This window comes from Spermophilus citellus (genome assembly GCF_964194105.1).
Source record: "Spermophilus citellus genome assembly, chromosome: 12".
NCBI classification, from domain to species: Eukaryota; Metazoa; Chordata; class Mammalia; order Rodentia; family Sciuridae; genus Spermophilus; species Spermophilus citellus.
In genome coordinates this window covers 44,079,808-44,102,787 of record NC_138198.1, presented here as the reverse complement: position 1 = coordinate 44,102,787, position 22,980 = coordinate 44,079,808, and the positions used below count along the sequence as shown (strand labels likewise).

Below are 22,980 nucleotides of genomic sequence, written 5' to 3'. Positions count from 1 at the left end.
CCCAGCAGTTAGCCCTGGCTGGCCATGTCCGCCTGTCTCCCCTGCCTGCTAACTTTGCAGAGTATGTCTTTTTCCCAGGCCTGCGGGAGCTGTTGTTTCCAGCAGTGGCTGTCGGGTTCCTGGTGTTGTGTAGGTGTTTCTTCACGTGGCAGTCTGGCTGATTGGTCCTTACCTGGATTCCTGAGGTCTCAGTCCCTCTTTTCATCTCCTTTGGCTGTTTTATGTTTCAGGGTTGTGCTCTTGCTTATTTATTCTTACTAAGGGGTCTATAGCCTGGGGGGACTAGGAAGCGTCCTCATCCCCAGGTTGAGTTTTGTCCTAGCTAGGCTCTTTGTCCATCTTCTCAGTTTTGTTGTTTTTACTGTTTTACCGCCTGCTACCCTTGCTTTGTGCTGCAGGCTTGTCCTCTGGGATGCTAGGAAGTGTCCTGGAGGATGTTCCTGGGACACAGGCACAGGCAGAGGGAGAAGCTGGGTGGTGGCCTAGTCACAGGAAGGCCTGATCTCAGGGGCTCTGCACTGGGATGGCTCTGCAGGGTTGTCTGGAATTGGGGTGAGGCCCCGGCCTTTGGATCCCTGCATAGACTGTGAAAGAACAATCAAGACTTGCCATCTGAGAAAATGCCTGTTTATTGAGGAACAGCTCTGCATATTTATAGAGCCAGGGGTGGTCTGACAGTTGGCATGGGGTGCTTTTTGATTGGTGGGTAAGGATCAGGTGAGCCAGCAGGGCTAGTCTGATTGGTGGGTAAGGATCATGTGAGCCAGCAGGGCTCACCATTGGATGACAGGATCATGTGAGCCAGCAGGGCTCACCATTGGATGGCTCTTCTTGGATGGGGAAGTTAGTCTTTGGAGCTGGGGTGACTCCCAACAGACTGGCCGTTGGAGCACAGGTTGCTTGGGGGTGGGAGGGGTGGGGTGCTTTTGACAGGAGCTTTCTTCACCATCCAAGGAATGAGTGCTTCTGTCTGGAAGGGGATCCTGGTGGCACTACCAACTTCTGCTGGAGTTCACTTTATTCTCATGGTGGTTCTGTTCAGCCATTCCTTCCATTTTCTCTGATGGGGTAGATTAGTGCACTGCTCTTTACTGACCCTGCCTGATTCAGGTGTGTTTTCTCTTTGAACAGATTGAGGACCAAGTGTTTTGGGGAGATCTTAGCTTTCTTAGTGCTCTGAAAGAATGTCTGGGAGCCAGAGAAAGTGGATGGGCCAGTTCAGGTAGTGAGCTGCCCTTTAAGTATGGAGTGAGGTAGGGACCAGGCTCAACCCCAAAATGTCACACGATCTCATTTATTATAAATGAATACTGACAGCTAGTGGAGTCACACCTACAACTTTGTTCTTTTTCAAGATGGAAAAAGATTGTCTTTGCTGTTTGCCTGTCTATTCAGTTTCAGGATCAACCTGTCAGTTTCCTGTTGGTGTTTTGACTGAGGTTGCATTGATTCTATAGACCAGTTGTTAGGTAACGGACCTCACTATGATGTTGAGTTTCCAACCTGTGACCTTTACTTAAATCTTTAGTTTTTTTTTTTTTTTTAAATATCATCTTACTGCTTCTCTCTGTAGAGGTCTTCTTGTAATCAGTGCCCTTTCTAAAGTTATTTTTATTAATTTGAATAATTTATCATCAGACTATTCTAGATTTTCTACATAAACAGTAATATCAGCCGTTTTATATACAAGGGTAAAAGAAATTTTCCAAGTTGAACAATGATCAGTTAATAAAGGAAAGAAAAATGAACAAATGAGAAGTGAGTAAATCTGGTATTGTTTCCATTGTCTAAGCTTTTTTAGTAATTCTTGTCACTATGTTTTCTATATTGTCTTCACATTTTTCTGATGCTAAACTGATTTATTATTCTGTGTTTCTTGTAGTTTCCCATCACCAATTGTTCTTGGAATTGGTCAGGTAAGTGAAAAAAATAAATCGGCCTCTTAACAGGTCATTGGTGTACATGACAATATTTTAAGTGCTTTTGCTTAAGATTATGGTTTAACAATTTATATAGCTGGGTGAAGCCAGAGGATCATGGGATTATTGGTGAGACTATATGAAATATTGACACAAATTTTCTTTTTTTCCCCTACAGCATTGGTTCTTATATATGTGGTCCCTGCATCAGTGTCATGTAGGAAACTTTAAAAGAAAATCCTTTTTTTTTTTTTTTGTACCAGGGATTGAACCCAGGGGGACATAACCACTGAGCTACATCCCCAGCCCTTTTTTTTTTTAAAGAGAGAGAGAGGGAGGGAGGGAGGGAGATAGAGTAAGTTGTAGAAAAAAAGCACTTTAAAAAAAGATCAGTGAGTATGTAGTAGAGCCTTGGATAATCCCCAAATTAAAAAAAAAATCCAATGTTTTTTAGCCCATTAGTTTATGCTCAAGTATATATGCCTTTCTGATTTGTAGCTTGTTATGGGAAGAGACCATTAGACCTGGGGAAAAAAAAAACACATGTGTGGGCCTGAGGGTGCACGCCCGTAATCCCAGCTTTTGGGGAGGATTACAAGTTAGAGGCCAGCTGGGGCAATTTAGCAAGATCCCATCTCAAAATGAAAAATAAGAAGGGTTGGGATGGAACTCAGCAAGCTCAGGGCCCTGGTTCAACCTCCAGGACCACCACCAAAAAAAAGTCTGAATTGCATATTTAACTATTAATTTCTTCAAGAAATATGAAGTGAAACAAAAATATGAAGACTAATTATAATTCAGAGTGTGTGTGTGAGTTACACAAATCTATGAAAGTATTATTTATAAACTTCTTAGGATCAAGATTTTGGGGCTGGGGTTGTGCCTCAGTGGCAGAGCTCTTGCCTTGCACATGTGAGGCACTGGGTTTGATCCTTGGGACCAACTAAAAATAAATAAATAAAATAAAGGTATAGTTTCCATCTACAACAACAAAAAATTTTTTAAAAAAACCTTTGAATTACAGTCATGTTGAAGCATTTCTTAAATTTTTGCAACCTAGTATAAATAAAATGGAATAAGTTTTAAAATTTGCACAGAAAAATGATAATAAAAGTTTTATAAATTTTTTTCTTTTATCTCAAAATAACAGTGTGGAAGGTTTACAATTACATGTGTTCCATATTTACAGGATGTGAATGAGATATTTTTGCTATGCCAACTAGCCTGGGGAGACAAAGAAACCCATTAAATTTTTTTCCTGTTCCTGTTCATTTCTTCTAAGTTTTTCTTCTGTATTATAGAAAAAATAGGATTTTTTTAAAAAGTAGTGTTTAAGTGTGTAACTCTCCTAATTTTTTTTTCCTCTCTCCCCTGAACTGGCCTGTATTGGGGGAAGGTGCATGTGCATAGATATGGGAAATGTGGTCCAGGATCAATGTGTGGCCTCACCAGCTGTGGTCAGTGTCAGGGATAACATACCCTTTCTCCACTGTCACTGTTCCTGGATCTCTGAGAGAGAGTGTGTGTGAGTGTGTGTGTGTGTGTGTGTGTGTGTGTGTGTGTGTGTGAGAGAGAGAGAGAGAGAGAGAGAGACTCCTCCATGTGGGACATTTTGCTGTAGTCTGGTGGAATCTGTCTAGTAGCAAGACAAGCAGTTTTAGCATTCTGTGAAATGGTTATTTATTTACTTATTCTTCCTGGAACCTGGAGAGTGATTTTTTTGTGGGTTTTTTTTTGTATGTTTTCTTCTGATAATGTCATTGTACCTCAAGCAGTCTTTCCAAGAGTTTTGCTAAAGTTTCTCTTCTTTCCTTTAGATGGCAGCCACCATAATGATACTGTATATGTCCAAGCTAAATAAAATAATTAATTTCCCTGATTTTGACAAGAAAATTTCTGTAAAGGTAGGTGATGGAAGCAGTAATGGAAGATGTGAAAATAATTTAGAATTATAAATTGACCTGAGAGAGCAGCCTGGTTCTATGCACCCTGTTTAGACCAGGTGGAAAGGTCTTAATAAAGATATGCACCCTGCAGTTGTCCATTTAGGTAATGCAGTAATGGTTAAAGTATGTGTTTAGCACCTAACATTAATACTATGTGTCTTCTGAAACAACCAAATTCTAAACCAGGAATTGGCAAACTGTTTTGGTTATGGGCTGGATCATTTCTATTGCAACTGCAGGCAGCTCTAGATGATATGCAAATGAGTCGGTGCAGTGGTGTTCCAATAAAACTTTATTTATACATACAAGAGGCTGGACTTGGCCCTTGGTTCTAGTCTACTGTTCCCTGTTCTCAGTTGTAGACCCTGTTGATAGAAACTATGAGTGGAATGGAGAATACAGCTGGATAAATGTTGAAAAAAAAAAGGAGATTTTTTTTTCCATGTGGAATTAGAATCATGAGGTCCACCATTTCTTCTGGGATTATGAAATAAACACACTTTAATTGAACAGTTGCAGAGTGCCAGACATTAGGTGGGCAATTAGTTCCACAGGCAATTAATTCCATATGTCAGGTGACATTAAATGAGGATGACGGCATTTGGCTTTGAGGAGAAATAATCAGATAGCAGCCCCTTGAGGGTGGATGGCATGTGGTTAGTTTACTCCTGTGTCTCTAAGGTCTGAGACAAGCCGGCATCCTTGATACCGGGTTAGTCACCAGATAGCACATGATTATGACAGCGGTGATCAGGGGTTTCTGCAAAAGGAGAAAAATAAAATGTTAAGGCACAGGATATAGATCAGCCTAACCAGTATGAATGAAACTAGAGTGTCGTTGGCTTGCTTGTACTTATTCTATGATGCAGTATAAAGCTTAAACATTTTCAGAATTAAAAGTTGTTTTCATACATGTACGATACATAGAGAATAAGTCATCATGCTTGAATAGATAATTGAGTGAATAATTACCCTTGAGAATGATTACTTAGCTCATGAAGTGGAACTGCAAATTACCCACTATTCTGAATGTTATAAGTAATAACTGTGTGAGTGTGTGAGTGTGTGTGTGTGTGTGTGTTTGTAAGTGTGTGTGTGTGTTGTTAGGGAGGGAGCCAGGGCCTTTAGCATGCCACGCAAAAGCTTACCACTGAGACACATCCCCAGGCACATAATAACTTGCTTTCTTTGTAAAATTTTATACATTCCCTAAATCCTATAGTCTAATTTTACCTGTTTTTGCCCTTTATGTAAAGGGAATCAAACTCTCTATATTTTTTAGTATCTTACTTTTTTTCACTTGATATTGTGATTAGATTTATCCATGCTGTATCTTCTATTTTCATTTACTTATCTTTTCTATTGTTTGTGATAATTTGAGCTATTTCCAGTTTAGGGGCTAGGAAAAACAAAAAGTACTTCTCTGAACATGCTTCGGGTCGAAACTCAGTAAACATGTGTTAGTCAGCTAATGCTACTAAAACAAAATGCCACAGACTGGGTGGCTTAAACAGCAGAAATGTATTTTCTCACCAGGAAATCCAAGAAGAAGATGCTGGCAGGGTTAATTTCTGGTTCAGTCTCACTTTTTAGCTTGCAGAGAGCTGCCTTCTCTCTCAGCCTTATGTGGCCTTTCCTCTGTGTGTGGGTGCCCACAGTTGCTGTCTATTCATTTGTTATTAGGACACTAGTCCTATTGGATAAAAGCCCCACCCATATGACCTTGATCATCTCTTTCATGGCCCTATTTCCAGTACTGTCACTTTGGAGGGGACAGCAGGTTCTGGTCATAAGAGCACGTATGCACCAGTTTCTCTGTGTGTACATCAAGGAGTGCAATTGCTGGCTCCTCCTGGTGTCTTTAAATTTGGCCGATGGGGTCAGACTGCTTTCCAGAGAGGCACCAGCTCACACCCTGATGAGCAGGCATAAGAGTCCCTGTTGCCAATCTTTGGTTGGCTAATTGTTTTAGATTTTGCTGATCTGGTGGGATTTAATTTGCACATCCCTGTTCTCTGAGGAGGCTGAGCACCTTTTCATTGTTCAGTGGCCACTGAGTGTCCTCTTTGGTGAAGGGCTCTGCAAGCCTTTTGTCCATTTTCCTCTTGAGCTTGTTTTTTTCTGGTTGGTGTATGTGTTTCAAAAACTATTGAGGAGAATTCTCTTAGTTGTGTACGATACTCTAGGGTGCATTTTTGCTCTCTGTGCCTTATATCTTTATTTTGTTAATCATGCATCTTAATGAAGAGGAGTTGTTAATTTTAATGCTGTTCAGTTTCATCAGTCTTTTTGATTAATCATTAATTTTCTTACTTAGGAAATCTTTCCCTACCCTCATCAGAATCACAAGGTTCTTTTTTGTTGTTGTTGTTGTTGTTGTTGTTGTTGTTGTTTTAGATAAGAGGCATGTGGTTTTTCAGAGTTAGGTTTTTAATGCATTTGGGACTGGTTTTTGCATATGGTGAAGGTCCAGTTCCATCCCCCACCTGTGGATACTCAGTTTTCACAGATTATTGAAAAATGTGCCCTCTCTGTTGTGTCATTTGTATCACAGCACCATTGATCACATGGGAATGGGTCTGTTTCTGGACCGCCTTTGCTCTTTCCGTTGTCTGTGTTTTCTGCACCATCATCACACTTTCTTAATTACTGTAGCTTTTGGAAAGTGTTGATATCCAGGAGAGCAAGGCTTCCCGTCCTGTTCTTGGCCCTTTGCATTTCTAGATGATATAGGAAACACACACATCTTTAAAAATATATTATTTGGCAAGTTAGAGGTACATACTATATAATAACTTTTCTGTACTGTTTTGGAATTGAAAATTGTGGAATATTAATCATGATTTATTGTAGCTTCCTTTGGGTTTTTATGTAAACAACAAAAATTATAGTTTTATTTCAACCTTCTAATTTTTATTTCTTTTACTTGTTTTACTATATAGTATTTGTTAATAGGAATGGTAACAATGGGCTTCTTTGATCTCAAAGGGAAAGCTTTTACTAGTTCATCAATAAGTGGGGTTTTTGGTAGATACTTTCCACTTATTTTGACTTTATAACTTAGTGACTCAAACAATAGTCATTGTATTATCTCTCATAGTAATTAAAGAGTTTCAGAAAGGCTCAATTGGGCAGTTCTGGTTTAGGGCTCCCATATAGTGGTAAACAGACAGTGGCTAGAACTGAATTAATTAAGGAATTGGTTAGTGCAGCTGGAGGCTGGTCATTCAATCTCTCTTACTGTTATCTCCTAGTTTCACCTTATGGTCACCAGTGTAGGCTAGTTGGGCTTCCTTACAAGATGGTGGGCAAGGGGTTAAGAATGTTTATCTGGAGGCCACAGCCTTTAAGGGTGACAGTTCTGGCAAGCAAGACCCCAACTGCATTGCCTTTTATGATCTTTTCTCATAGGTCACATATCATCTGTATTAGTCATAACAGTTACACCCAAATTTAAGAAGGGACATAAGCTCTACCTCTGGATGGAAGGGATTCCACTGCAACTATAAATCAATTTGAGCAGGATTGACATCTTTAAAGTATTGAATCTGGCTCACATTTTGAGGGGAAGAGAGGGGACATGGGGATAAAAAATATGGTGGGATGATATGGACATCATTACCCTAAGTACATGTATGAAGACCCGAATGGTGTGACTCTACTTCATATACAACCAGAGACATGAAAAATTGTGCTCTCTCTATATAATATGAATTGTAAGTATTCTGCTGTCATATATAACAAATTAGAATAATAAAAAAGAAAGTTCTGTCAAATAGCTTTCAACTATTAAAAATGCAATTATTTTTATATGAGGAAAAAAAAGAAGAGCCCATGGGATGGGAGAGACTGTCCTGTCACCTGTGAGAGTGTGGACTTGACTCTTCTCTTGGCTTTTCTGTCAGGGTTTTTAGAATTGTTTTCATTTTTTTTTAAATTTTGAGTCTATATCACTAGCTGCTTAAAATTTTAAATTGGTAAATCTTCCTGGTGAATAAAAGTGTTTAATAATATGAAGTGGGTAGAACTTTTCTGTTCCTGCTCTTTTAGTGTAGTTACCTTGGAATTTCCAATATATTTTTATCTCCTCTTTTTTAAAAAATAAATATCTATTTATATCTACCCATATATTTACTGCTTCCTTTTCTATTCTTTGTGCATCTCACACTTTGCTTTTTCTTACTGGTCAGAGTGCTTCCTGTAGAATTTACGTTAGTGATGATCTGCTGCTGTGGATTACCATGGTTTTCATTGGTCTGTGTTAAATGGGTTAAGTTTGGCCTGAAGCTGCTTCTGTATATATTTTAAGTTTGGCCTAAAGATTTCTTTGTACATAGTGACCTATAAACTAACTTGGTGTGTAAGTGGACTGTAACCTCTCTTGTAATAAGGAGCTGAGTCTCAACCAATTACAAGTGGACAAAGGTTCAGAGCATCCAAATAGGACAGCTGGGAGCTGTAACCAGTTGAACTGTAACCAACTGGCCTGTTGCTGGGCCTCACTTCCATCTTCCACATGGGGCCTGCGCCACGGTGGGGCCCGGCATTCTGAACCGTCTTTGGTCTAGATGGCTTCCCAATTCTAAAATTGAAAGAAAGCCGATTAAAAGCTACAAAACTAGATTTGTTATAATTCTTTTAACATCTGGAGAAGTCTAAATTTCACCTTTGGTTTTGAAAGGGGAAGAATTCCAGCATGGCTCAACAGTGGAGATAGAATTCTGCCGCCCTCTGGCTGACCTTGTGTCTCTGGGTTCTGTTTTTCCTTTTATCTTTGGCCAAGGGGTTCCTCTCTGTCTTTCCAGCTCTTTTATGAAGATTTTTAAATTATTTAATCTAACATTTTAAAAAAATTGTTCTCAGCCAGGAATTTTAGCATAAATAATCTAACTTACTGTTACCAGAACCTAGAAGTCAGAATTGTTTTTATATTGAATTATAAATGGAAATGAGATTCACGGGTCCTTTTCGATACCCAGATCCTCTAGGTTATGATCCTGCCAGCTTTGTTCTTGTTGAGTAATTTGGAGGCTGTTAGCCAGAATTTTAACTAGTAAAGGGGAACTTTCTAGATCCATGATCCCATCTTCCTTATATTCTCTTTCTTGGTCAAATCTGCTCATAAAACTTTATAACTATTTTTGGTAGATGGCAGTATTGCAAAACCTTTCAAAGTATATCTTATCTGAGTGGCGTGCTTAAGGTCCTATTAGCAGAAAAAGCAATGTTGGCCTCACCTTGATAGCTGTGGACTATTAGATCAGTTAATAAGTGCTGAGTTACCAAAGGATCTTATGAAAGGATACTTTCTTTTCCGGGTTCAAGACTAGATCTTACATTCTGAGGGTTTCTCCTATATTTGATATAGTATGTCTCTTGACAATTGGAAAATAGCTCAAGAGCTCAGTGCGTGGTGAACCCAATTCAAATACAGAAGTTACCCTGTTTGACCTTAGTAGATGTTTAATCACTGTAGACCTTTAAAACAGGTAAAGTAACTCCAAAGTAATGTGGCCAGCATGCACCTTGAAAGGGTCACTAACCTGGTGACCTTTCAGTAAGAGACAGGAGGCTTTGCCTTGGTCCAGAGGAGTAAATATACGCACAGATAGAATCGGCACACCTTATCTCTGGCCTTTGCTAACCACAAAGTACAGATAGCCATCTTCAACTCACCAGTCCAACCTGGGTCTCCCTGTAAGAGAGTTCCTTGTTCACATCCTTTAGGTAAATATTCTGTTAAAATGGGCAAGGTCAAGGGTTCAGTTTCTTTACCTTGTGCCCCCTGGCCCGCCCCTGGATAACGATGTCACTGCTCTCCTATCTACTGAGAAACACACAGAGAAACCCCTCACAATATTTTAGATTCTGGAAAACCCACCATTGAGCAGACAAAGGAACCCACATGATTTGCCTGCTGTTCAAAATGAGTGTTACCATTTTTATATGCAGAGGAAGGCATACTGTTGGATTTCTAACCAAATTTTCTTTCTGTCTTGCTTTCTATATTTCATTTGAAGCTGTTCCCTTTTCCTCTCCTCTACGTCGGAAACCACCTCAGTGGATTATCAGACACAAGTAAATTAAGGTACGGAGAGGGAGACGGGTGGCGGGGTGCTGACTAACCCATCTTCTTCCAGTGGTTGCAAAACTAAGTTTGATTTTGCAGGAAGCCCTGGTTCCCTTGGGCCACATAGAGAAGGCAATTCTACTTAGTAATTTAAGAAAGGAAGCTATAGTTTTGAGTTGAATTGGCCAATGTTTTTGGGAATGTTTTTTTTTTTAATATTTATTTTTTAGTTTTTTTTTTTTTTTTTTAGGTGGACACAGTATCTTTATTTTATTTTTATGTGGTGCTGAGGATTGAACCCAGTGCCTCGCGCATGCTAGGCGAGCACGCTACCACTTGAGCCACAACCCCAGCCCCTTTGGGAATGTTAAAAAGCTTATATTCATACATTTACATTTCAGTGTAGAACATGAGCTCTGTAGACATCAAGCTAAAGAAGCCCTGATTTATCTGGGTAGATTTGTTTATGTGAATATGGTTGTATATAATTTTTGGTTTCATATAAAAGCAGGAACGTTTTGTTGGGTTTGATCGGGGAATAAACAACAGACACATTCAGCTGTGCACCGTCTGCTTCTCACATTCCCACTGCATTGATTTCAGTATCCCTTGATTACTTTTGCTGAAAAATCCAATGTAAAAGCCTCACAAGGTGGTGCACACCTGTAATCCCAGCAGCTCAGGGGCAGGAGGATGGTGAGTTCAAAGCCAGCCTCAGCATTTTTTTTTTTAAAAGAGAGAGAGAGAGAGAGAGAGAGAGAGAGAGAGAGAGAGAGAGAGAATTTTTTTTAATATTTATTTTTTAGTTCTCGGCAGACACAACATCTTTGTTTGTATGTGGTGCTGAGGATCGAACCCGGGCCGCACGCTTGTCAGGCAAGTGCGCTACCGCTTGAGCCACATCCCCAGCCCAAGCCTCAGCAATTTAGCAAGGCCCTAAGCAATTTAGCAAGACTCTGTCTCAAAAAAAAAAAAAAAAAGAAAAAGAAAGAGTTGGGGATGTGGCTCAGTGGTTAAGCGCCCCTGGGTTCAATCCTGGGTACCAAAACAAAAACAAAACAAAAAAAGCACTGCAAAAAAACTAAAAATGAGGGCTGGGAAAGACAAAGCCATCTGTTAACCAGAAAATGTGGTGTGACCTGTGTAGTCTCGTTGAACACACATGAAGGAAGACCCAAGGACGAGAAGAGAGGTCTGTGCAAAGGGTGTCAGAAACAGAGGGGCATTTGTGCAGGAGGGTGGGAGGAAGGTGGGAGGAGGCCGAAGGAGGCCACCGGTGGTGGTGCTGCTTCACCCCCAGGTGGAGCAGCCCCTGTGAAGGTCTCTGGGGATTCGAGCTTCCTTCTGGGGACAGAGCAGTCACCTTGCCCTAATTGCCTCACATCTTAGCTTCCTGTGCTCCAGTCTCTGGTTGCTGATGATTTGCAAAAGTCTATCCTTTTCCTTCCTTCCTTCCTTCCTTCCTTCCTTCCTTCCTTCCTTCCTTCCTTCCTTCTTTCTTGTTTCTTTTTTTTGGTACCAGGGATTGAACTCAGGGGCACTCAACCACTGAGCCACATCCGCAGCCCTTTTTTGTATTTTATTTAGAGATAGGGTCTCACTGAGTTACTTAGGCCACACTAATTTGCTGAGGCTGGCTTTGAATTTATGATCCTCCTATCTCAGCCTCCCAAGCTGATGGGATTATAGGCATTGCCACCGTGCCCTGCCCTCTTTTATTTTTTATTTTCAGACAGGGTCTCATTGAGTTGCTTAGAGCCTTGCTAAGTTGCTGAGGCTGGCTTTGAACTCGCAATCCTCCTGCCTCAGCCTCCTGAGCTGCAAAAGTTACATTTTAAGGGCAGAGATCAGTTGCATTAAGTATATTCACAGTGTTGTGCAGTTGCAGCTGCGATCTGTTCCCAGAACGTTTTCATCATCCCATGATGAAACTCTGTTGATTAAACTGTAATTCCTTCTTTCCCTCATCCCCTACCTCCTGGTTATCTCTGTTCTACTTTCTGTCTCTCTGAATTTGCTGTCCTTCACTGGGATCACACAATATCTGTCCTTTTCTGGTGGGCTTATTCACATAGAGTGACGTTTCCAAGGTTCATCCATGTGGTAGCACATATCGGAATTTCATTCCTTTTGAAGACTGAATAATCCTCCACTGCATATACATCTGTGTCATTTCAGCATCCATTTGTGAAAGCTTTTGATTTTGACGAGGTCCAATGTAGCTATTTTTTTTTTCTTTTTTCTGTTATCAATTTATCGATGTGTTCTTTTGTTGATTGTAATTTTAATGTTGTATTTGAGAAGATTTTGCTTGACCCCAGGTCATAAAGATCTGCTATGCTTTCTTCTAAGAGTCTTATAGTTTTAGTTCCTATATTCAGGCCCTTGTAATTTTGAAGTAATTTTTAGTGTATGGTGTGAGGTAGGACTCGGATTTCGTTCTTTTGCACGTGGCTGTGTGTTTGTCCCAGCCAACCTTTCAGACCTTTGTGGAAAGCACTGTTCTTTCCTTTTTTGTTGTATTATCTAGGTACAATTTCCACTGTATTGAAAATTGGTTGGCCGCAGCTATAGAGATTTGTTTCTTGACCCTTATTTCTGGTTCATTGATAACATATGTAAACCAGTAGGAAGCAGATTGTGTGACCTTGAACGCAGTGCTGACGGCTGGGTCATCACAGCCTAGTGGTGAGTTTTGAAATGGGAAAGTGCCTTGTTCCTGTTCCACTTCCGGGGTCCCTTGAGCTTCCATGTGAATTTTGGAATCTGCTTGTCCGTTTCTCCAAAGGAAAAGGAAAAGGAAGCCAGTTGAGACCTTCTTAGGATCTGTGTTGAGTCTGCATGTGAAAGGGGCATGAAATTCTTTCATCTGTTTGCTTTTATTACTTAGCATGATTTATTAAAGGTCGACAGGAGAATTCAGGTTGATATATTTAAGTTGAAAAATGAATGGGCTTAATTAAAAGTCGAAAACCTGTTTAAAGCAACAAGGAGAACCAGCCCTGGGAGTCTGACGCCTGCCTGCCCCTCTTCCCAACAGCCTGCCCATGTTCACGGTGCTCAGGAAGTTCACCATTCCGCTCACCCTGCTCCTGGAGACCATCGTCCTCAGGTGGGTGACTTCTGTTCCCCCCCCCTCCCGCTCCTCCCCTGTGTTCCCTGTCCCCTGCAGTATTTTTACCTGGCAGATTCTAGCCATCCAGCCCTCTTTCCAAGTGGCTGACTTAAGTCTTTCATTTTACATTAGACAAATAACACATGTTCATGGTAGAAAATTATAAAGGGAAAATCGATCACCCTCACACAGTTGGAGGTCCGGGGAGGCAGAGGGAATAGAGAGGGAAGGTGGTCCGTGGAGGACAGGGGGCGGGATATCAGGGAAAGCAGTTCTGATGCAGTGACTGTGACAGAACATCAGAGTGAATTCATTTTTTAACGTTGGTGTAAAAGTTTCTCATGAGGATATTCAAGCTGGCATTCAAAAGGGCAATTTTTAATTTTGTTGTGAAGGTTATCTGAATGAAATTTAGTGGATGGCTCAGTGTGTTAAGCCTTAGTATTGAATTTTATCTTGACCTTCCAATGCTCCATCCAAGTCCCTGCAAACCGGACCTAGCAGCAGGCTCGCCCCTATTTTGTCCCAGCAGCTCCCTTGTGACCAGAGATACCAGTTTATGATTAAATTAAGAAAACGGTCTAAGAAATAATTTTGGTCTGAATTATAAACACTTTAGAACTTTTTCTACATGAAGCATTGTCAGATTTGGGGGGTAAATCGCCTAATACCTCGGTTCAGTTTGTTTCAAAAACAGAATCCACATTTACCCCGCCCCCTCCTCTCCTGCTTATTCATTTTCCACAGGAAACAGTACTCATTGGGCATCGTGGCCAGTGTCTTTACCATCATCCTGGGGGCTTTCATAGCAGCTGGGTAAGACTCTTTCTTTGTGCCTCTGACAATAGACCCAGCCCCTCCTGAGTTTTTCATTTTCCACCTGGCTGCAGTTGAATTCACGAGCTGGAGGCAAAGCTGTTGAGGTCAGTGGAATCCCCATGCCATCCTGCGAGTGTTCCTGTGAGTGCCCGATGGGCTCCCTCAGTGGCCAGAATATTTCTGAGCATGAATACAGCAAGCATCGCCGGACATTAGCATTAGCACAGCCATTTTCTCTTTCACAGAAAAGTAGTAACTACTTAATTTTATTACCAAATATCTTCAATTGAAAAATTTTACTTGCACTGTGCTTAGGTATTTGATGAAAAATGACAGATTTGGGTTGGGGGTGGTGTAGCTCAGTGGTCGAGCGTGTGCTTAGCCTGCATGAGGCCCTGGATTCAATTTCCAGCATCAGAAAATCCCAGAACAGATTTATGAAGCCCTTGAGTGTTGTTTTATATCCTTAGAGGTATCTAAGGGAGAGAGCTGTCATGAAGTGTTTTGGGCTGTGGGCCAACACTGTTGGAGTATGACGACCCCAGGGGTAGAATGCTGTCATTAAACGTGTTGTATGTTTGGGACACAAGCCAATGGTTTCATTAATTGTTAATATGCAAAAGCAGGAATGAGGAGTCTAAGTTTGCATTTGCAAGTGTATAGAATACTCAGATTCCTGTCTTTTTTGGAGGGGGGTGTGGGCCCTGGGGATTGAACTCAGGAGCACCTGACCACTGAACCCCCTCCCCAGCCCTCTTTTGTATTTTATTTAGAGACAGGGTCTCACTGAGTTGCTTAGCACCTTGCTTTTGCTGAAGCTGGCTTTGAACTCTTGATCCTCCTGCCTCAGCTTCCCGAGTCACTGGGATTACAGGTGTGTGCCTGGCTTCCTGTCTTTTATAGTATGGTGCCTAATGTATGCCTGCAGTTAAATTTCCTGGGTTCTAAGCTGTTTCTCATTTCTCTGGGCATCAGTTTCCTCATGTGCAAAGTAAAGTAAAGCTTTTGTCCAGAAGTTCCAAGTGTCACCTCCTCCTCCTACATTTTTTTTTCAAAGCAAGTCACATGGCCAGAAAAAATTGAAGTAGAATCATCTTCAGATGACTCTAAATGACAGCAATGAATCTGCTCTGATTATATAGCAAGTAAATCACTCACACTTCTGTGCACTTAGTACTGGCCTAAATGACTGATAGGTAAGACACCTGAGACCAGGTCACCCTGCCGGGTGTGGGAACATGGCTGTTGGGAACCCCTGGCCCCCCAACATGGGGAGGCTGAGGACTCTGGGAATTTCCTTCAGCCTCTCCAGACCTCTTCTCCCCATGCCTCTAGACTCCTGACTTTTCCTCCTTATCCAGCTGTTAACAGAAACACTTTAGACAAATTTAGCAGAGTGTATTGGAGCAAAGGAACAGTCTGGAAATTCTGTAACTCTCAGAGCCAGCGTAGACTCAGAGAGCTCCGTCCAACAGTGCACCAGGCAGCCTTATGGATGGAAAATGGAAGTGAGGCACAGAGGCAGCTGGACTGAGCCTTCACCTTATCCGAGCATGGTCTCAAGAGTTGACTGCCTGCAACTGACTCAAGCCTGGTGATGGGCTGAGACTCAGCTGTGTGTTGTCAAAGTTCGGCTTTCAGTCAGTTAGTCTAGGTACTAAGCTAGGTTGTGGTGCATCGTGTGAGGACTCTCCCTTGGAGACGTCCTCAAGCCAAAGTCAGGTTAGTTTCTTTGTGCAGTGCTGGGGATGGACCCCGGGGACGCATTCGCACTAAGCAGGTGCTCCACCATTGAGCTGCACCCCAGCCTCCGTTTGTTTTAACACAACTCTGCTGTGTTGTGGAGCGCAGACGCTTCTCCATGATGAGTCAGGCGTGAGTGGGCAAGAGATGTAAAGACCCTTACTTTGAGGAAAATCCCCTTATTGTGATGGAACTGGAGAATTCTGATGTATGATAATAACCTGAAAGCAATTTGCATTCCCACAAAGATATTTGTAGGTGGTAATACCAGTGGAAGTCTCAAGCAAAAATATGATTTAATTGGCATGCAGATTTTGATGCAGTTTTGGCCTCTCTATTGTGTTCCCTTTGGTTGGAGATGATCTTATTTCGATGTTGCGGGGGAGTCCAAATATGCCACCACACAATATGCCACCTTGGGATAAAGGTTATTTTGAGCTAAAGGCAACTGAGAATCAACGGAGGCCTCAGAGTCAGGCATAAATGTCTTTGTGGAGGTGGCCCCTTCTGCACTGGAGAGAGGAGGAGGGCAGTTCTTCTCACTGAAGAGAGAGCCCCCGGGCAGCACCGAAATGAATCCACACCTTAAACCCCAACAACCTTTCTCCTCCGTTATTTCCCTTGCATATTTCCTAGTCACTTCCCACAATTTATTTGTCCCTTGATGTCCAACCCTCTATCCTTTGTTAAAATGTCATGTGAGTCCCCCTGTCAAGCTGTTTCTTTGGGTTTTACTTTTCTGTGAACTCCCGTGCATGTAAAATTCGAATAAGGTTTGTGTTCCTTTTTTCCTGTTGATCTGTCTTTTGTCAATTAGTCAGACCCAGCTGGCTGTGGTGGCCACACCTCTAGGAGACTGAGGCAGGAGGATTGCTTGAGGCTAGGAGTGGGAGGGTAGCTGGGCAACTTAGTGAAATCCTGTCAATCCATTCATCCATCTGTCCATCCATACATACATATGTTAATTCACACATTCATATATTCATTCATTCACAGGCCCCCAGGTACTGAACCTAACAGGATAGAGGGAAAGTTTATCTTCCCTGGAAGTTGATAGTTGTGAATTCTGACATGGGTCTGGTATTGTCTATAAGGATGAAGTGCAAGTGTGTGAATCCCATCATATATCAATTACTGTTCTCTAACATCTATGTCATATCCCCCAAACATTTTTATATTGGCATTATTTTTTTAAAAAAAAGATTGTTTCAAAAACCACAGGAATAGGATGGCTTGGGAAGAGTTTTATAGACCCTGGGGGTGTCTGCCTTGCCCTTTAGATGGACAGGGCACTGTTTGGCAGCAGATGGAGGTATCATGTCCTCATAGGGCCCTCTTACCCAGTCACTCCCCTGCTGTCCCACAAGGGCTGCACCCTGGGGATGGCCCTGTTCACAGCAATAAGCAAAGCCATTGGTGGGTCTCCCCTTTGGAGAGTCAGGGTTCCCCAGTTATCACGCTGACTTCCAGATAGCAAGACAGGGCTTGCAGGGGGATGGGTACAGTCCCTGGGTCGTAAGCTCTGTGTAATTAAGTTGAAGCCACCCAATTGGCTGGTTTTCTTTTTGTCTGGAGGCAAAATTAACCTTTCTCCAGCAGAGAAGGGAAAATATGCCGTATAAGTGTTGCTAGGTTGTTACTGGCATTGGATGTGGATTTGATTAGGAAAAGCAGGCAGGCTTTGAGGCCAAGGGAGGAGGAGTTCCTGAATCACCCCCCTTGTCTTTTGTTCTCCTACCAGGTCTGACCTTGCTTTTAACCTGGAAGGCTATGTCATTGTATTCCTAAATGATATCTTCACTGCAGCAAATGGAGTGTATACCAAGCAGAAAATGGACCCAAAGGTACAGGCTCTTCCCTCCTGTGGCTTTAGGCTTTATCATCTGCCCCCAAGAAGATGTGAAAAATGGAAATGGATTTCTACAGTTGGCACATAGTTTATGTAATACGATTGATCAATCACTCATTTCATCCTAATTATCTTATCTGTGTATGTTCTTGTTACTCTTAGTCTTGGAAAATTTGGGGTGAAAATTAGATAGGAGGGGAGAAGTTGTCACAGTCCCAATGTACAGACAACAGCAGAGCACATCATGGCTCCGTCAGCTCGGTCATCAGTGACCACGGCAAAGTCCGGGGCGGGACACTTGTTTGGAGAGTGTGGAGTCTGCAGGTGGGACCTACCCCGGCTCTCCCTGGCCATGGTGACTTTGAACCTCAGCTTCTCCAACCTCAGGTTCCTCACCCATGACATGAGTAGCCTGGAAAGGATCCCTGGTGCATCCTCCAGCAGGACCTGCCTCCTCTGATCCCCAGGGGCCAGCCGGGAGCTCTCTGGCCTGGGTCTGCCGCAGTGGAGGCCCCAGCTGTTCCAGGAAGCTGTGGAGGATGAGCCGGCCATATGGCTCTTTGTTCCTGGTTCTTTGTGTAGAAGGAGGGAGTTCTCCCTAACAAGCCTTTTTTTTTTTTTTTTAAATCTCTATGGCCATTTGTTTCTTTTATTGGTGGCGGTTTTACAAAAACATGTTTGTTGCCTTTTGAAAAACCACAATAGGTTAGCCTTGTTTGGGGGAGAGATGGTGTGGCCTCTTCTGTGGAAGTGAATACATCAGGGCTCTTCTTCAGTGCAGACAGTGCAGATGTTTTAAAGGAGTTGTTTATGTGAACAGTTTTCATCTCCTTTACTGTGTTCCAGATTTCTTTAAAACAAAAAGAAAAGCTCACATAGTCAGAATGTCCAAGGGGGTGGAAACTTGGCCTCCTTTTCATTTCATCCATTTTGTCTGTAGCTTTTGGTGTAAAATAAATATTTATTCTGAAACCAAAATACAATTGAAATGAAGCATTTTCTGTTGGGAATTTGTTATAAAATATTCCAGTAGAGAGTTGGTGAGAATACATGTTCTAACGTTGTGTAGATTCGTAGTTGAATAAATAGCTCCAGGAAATTTAATGCTTGTATTCTGAAATTCAGTGGGGTTTTCTTTGTTTTTGTAGGAACTAGGGAAATATGGGGTGCTTTTCTATAATGCCTGCTTCATGATCATTCCAACTCTTATTATTAGTGTCTCCACCGGAGACCTTCAGCAGGTAAGTGGATAAAATGGTCAATACAACTTTCCTTAGCCATCTTTTAAAATTTCAATATTTAACATTTGGTACTCACTGAAATAAAATGCATACATGCATATCTTATATATAGTATATAGGATCACACACACACACACACACACACACACACACACACACACACACATCTCAGATCCCTATGTATATAGAATTACCAGGAAGGTACATAAAATGTTATGTCTGGGAGCTGGGCATGGTGTCATGTACCCTGGTCCCAGACACTCTGGAGGCTGAGGTGGGAAGAATAGTTCAAGACCAGCCTGGGCAACAGAATGAGACTCCATTTCAAAAAGAAAATCAAAAGCTGTTTGAGGGCTGTGGTTGTAGCTCAGTGGTAGGCACTGGGTTCCATCCTCAGCACCACATTAAAAAAGAAAAAGGTGTTTGATGTGCCTGGTATTTAACACCCTTAGACACACGGAGGCAGCAGGATCTTGTTGACAAGAACTCAGGACTTGCAAATTTTTGGAAAACAACAATCAAAATCGGAGTCTGAGTCCCACTGTCCTTCTTTGTTGATGTGAGGACCCTGGGAAAATTACTTCCTTGGGAAAGAAATTTTGATAGTTTAAAAATGGGTTTCTTTGTTATTTTTAATTATAGACATTTTGAAACATTTGCAAAGTAGGGAGAATAATTCCATGAACTGTCCTCTCTCAGTCCCCAGCTTCTTGGCATTTAGCTGTGCTGATTTTATCTGTTCCCATCCAGCCTCACCTCTTCCAGCTTCTGCAGTATTTTAAAAGAGACCCCAGACATCGTACCATTTTTACATCTAAACATTCCAGGGTCTACCTTTGACTGTTGAAAAGGTATTGTTCTTTCTGAATTTGCCCTGCTTAACTTAGCCAATGCTTATTCATGAAAGACAGATAAGATGGTCAATTAGGCCCAATATTTCTGTCTACTCTCAAATGTAAAGCTTCCCGAGTACCAACTGCGACACCACAAATGGAAAATTCCACACCTGAATTGTTTGTGGTGGGTCACAGTAAAAATGTAGGCACACTAAAAATAATGAATAAAATTACCTTCAGGCTACATGTGATCACGGTATATATAAAACACATGTGAATTTCATGTTCAGACCTGGGTTCCATTCCCAAGATGTCTTATTATTTTTTTCACCCATTACATATTTAAAAAAAAAATCTGAAGCACTTCTGGTCCCAAGCATTGCAGATGAGGTATACTCAGCCAGCCTTAAGGTATCAGGCCCAGTGGGAGGGAGAGGAGGACAGGTCTGCCAGGGAATGACCACTCCCATGTTAAGGTTCATCACGACGGCTTCCAGGGATACACGCCCCGACTCCTCTAAGTTGAAAGCCCCACAGCTTCTATGATTTTTTTTTTTTGTACTAGGGAATGAACCCAGGGTTGTTTAACCACTGAGCCACATCCCAGCCTTTTTATAGTTTATTTGGAAACAGGGTCTTGTTGAGTTGCTCAGGACCTCGCCGAGTTGCTGAGACTGGCTCTGAACCTGTGATCCTCGTGCCTCAGCCTCCCAGGCCTGCTGCTGGGATTACAGGCGTGCACCACCGTGCTTGGGCAGCTTCTATGAATTTTGCCTGTATTGAGAGGTGATGTTTAAGTTCATGTAGGAAATGAGGGGTGAGGGGAAAAATCCCATCAGGTTGCCTCTGCTCACTGTCCCCCTTCTGGCCAGGTGTTAACCCTCCCTTTGCTGGACTGGGTGGCTGGTTCAGAGGGCTTCTGAGAGGACAGTTCTTCTATTGTAACAATGAGCACAGTCATTGAAGTTGATTGTATTTGCAGCCCTTTCAGGCTCTGAAGGATTTTGGGCTGCAGGACTTCTGGGGTAGATGGCCGGGCTGATTGCTCTTCCTTCAGCTACACAGTTCTTCCCCCAGAAGCTGGAAGCTACAGAAGGGCCCAGTAGCCAAATCCCCAGGGGTGAACAGCCATGTCCATGTATTTATATCAAAACCTGCCAACAGGCATCAGTTTTGATCAAGAGCTCTCTGTTTCAGGTTAGTAGGGACACTGTGTGAACCCGGGACTCACTGTGAGTTCAGTGTTGGAAGACGGAGCGAGCTCCTCCCCCCAGCACCTCTCCAGCAGACGCAATGTCTGAAAACAAAATATTTATTTTTTACCCGTCATTAGTCCATTTTAAACCAAGTTGGTGTCAGCGACCTTACACAAAATTATGAGTCTCAACAAAGTGGCCCTAGTGGTGTGTCTATTTCATTATTATAGAATAGAATTGAGTTTTTCTGTTGAATCACTGGAATGTATCTGTTCTGGAATTCTGGTATCTTGTAGCTGTTTCAGAGATACATTTAATTCTAGGAATAAAAATGTACACACTTGAGTTGGGGATATGGCTCAGTGGTAAAAGCTTGCCTGGGTTTGATCCTTTGCATGGGAAAAAAAAAGTTTAGAAATTCTTACACACTCCTAGAATGCCTACTTGGGACTCAGAGCATATTTTCCTGTAGGAGCACTATGATGAGTGACAAAAGAAATATTAGGAACTTATGGGTAAAACGGCCTGGGAATACAGCTTATAATACCACTTCTGTAGGGACATGAATTCCCACATCCAAATCATTGACTTCTAAACTTGTAGCCTGGAGTTTTCAGAAGCTGCCACAGGCTTGCTATGATTATGCGCCATTCTCCTATTTTCTTGTGTGATAGTTAATATTTATTGAGGAACTGTTATATCAGTGTGTTTCAAAGCATCGTTCATGAACTATCTCATGACATTCCTAGAACCATCCTGGGGAGAGAAAGTACTGCTGTCAACCCCATTTTATAGCAAGGAATTTAGGGCTTAGTGTTTAAGAAACTTCCAAGAACCGCAGGCAATAGATCCAGGCCCTCTGGCCCTAGAAACACATTCTTTGCTGTATGTAATGGCAGTTATTTTGTTTGGATAGATAAACTGTTCATGTTTCTTTCCTTCACATGTAAAAACTATAATAACCCTTATATCTTATAGAGTGCAAGAGGCCTAACATTCAAATAGTCTTTGTCTTTTATTTTTCATTAAATTCGAGTCATTAATTGATTTTGAGATGAGGTCTTGCTGTGTTTCCCAGACTGGTCTCAAACTCCTGGGCTCAAATGACCCTCCTGCTTCATCTTCCCGAGAAGCTGGGACTTCAGGTGTGGGCCTCCGCAGCTGGCTAGTCCCCGTCTAAATGTGGTTTGATTTTTGTCCTTGGCAATAATGTAAAATGAGGCTCATTCAGAAGGAGCCATACTTCATTTTATGTTTTGTTCTTCTGTGCGAGCGCTGGTGTGGTATGAACCTCTGTCCAGATGCCACGGCTGCCAGTCAGCCACACACGTGATCACACACACAGATCGGGGTTTGCTCAGATGATATCACCCAACTGTGGGCTACATGTAAGTGCAGGTAGGCCAGGCTAAGCTCTGATTTTCAGTAGGTTAGTGTATTAGTGCATTTTTGCCTTATGACATATTCAACTGATGGTGGGTTGGTTGGAAAGTAACCATATGGGTAAGTCAAGGAGCATCTGAAATTTGTTAAATTCTGACATTCGGGAAGAATATTCTCCTTCTATTCTTTCGTGTGTTGGAAAACCCCAGTATTGACCCCATCTTTCCTCTTCCCTTTGACAGACTCTGAAGATTTCAAACAGAACTTCCCTTACCTACCTTAGTGCTTAGTTTTTACTAAAATTCCAAATGGATCAAAGAGTTCAATTTATAAGCTTACTATTAATAAAAATTATAAGAGAAATGGAAGACATTTATAACCAGAAGAGAAGCTCAATGGTAGAGTGCTTGCCTCTATCCTTAGAATTACATAAAAATAAATAATAAAAATAAAGGCATTGTGTTAATCTACAACTAAAATCGAGGGGGGGTTCTCTAAAATGACAAATATTTTTAAACTTTTAATTCATGTACAAAGTTAAAGTAAAAAATGTGACTATATTTTAATTTAAAAATATCTGATAAGATATTTTATTTAATTTTAAAATATCTGATAAGAGATGCTGGAAGATGCAGGATATGTACTATAATCAGGATGCAAAAACATGAGCAACTTTGTAGAAGAGAGTGGTGAGTGCTCTTTGTTGAATCAGGTAAAGCTTGGGAATTTGTGAGCATCTGGGAGCCTACAATAGAAAGCTCCGGCTTCTTGGCCACATCTGGGTTAACTGTACTGAAAGCTGAAGGATGGGCTAGAACAAAGGTTCACTCTTCTTTTTAATGATAGGAAAAATTGGTTGAGTC

At 41.7% G+C, this 22,980-nt stretch overlaps 1 protein-coding gene across 1 annotated transcript in view; it reads left to right on the top strand.

Moving 5' to 3' along the window:
- Positions 1–22,980, top strand: part of LOC308631625 (nucleotide sugar transporter SLC35D2-like) — a gene marked incomplete at both ends in the record, with an annotated part of 64,613 nt that overhangs the window by 8,878 nt on the left and 32,755 nt on the right. The window contains 7 exons of the mRNA XM_081263004.1: positions 1,883–1,916; positions 3,737–3,823; positions 9,886–9,953; positions 12,976–13,047; positions 13,798–13,866; positions 17,354–17,456; positions 18,610–18,702. Coding sequence (XP_081119130.1) covers positions 1,883–1,916; positions 3,737–3,823; positions 9,886–9,953; positions 12,976–13,047; positions 13,798–13,866; positions 17,354–17,456; positions 18,610–18,702 — 526 coding nt within the window. The remainder of the gene's footprint in view (positions 1–1,882; positions 1,917–3,736; positions 3,824–9,885; positions 9,954–12,975; positions 13,048–13,797; positions 13,867–17,353; positions 17,457–18,609; positions 18,703–22,980) is intronic.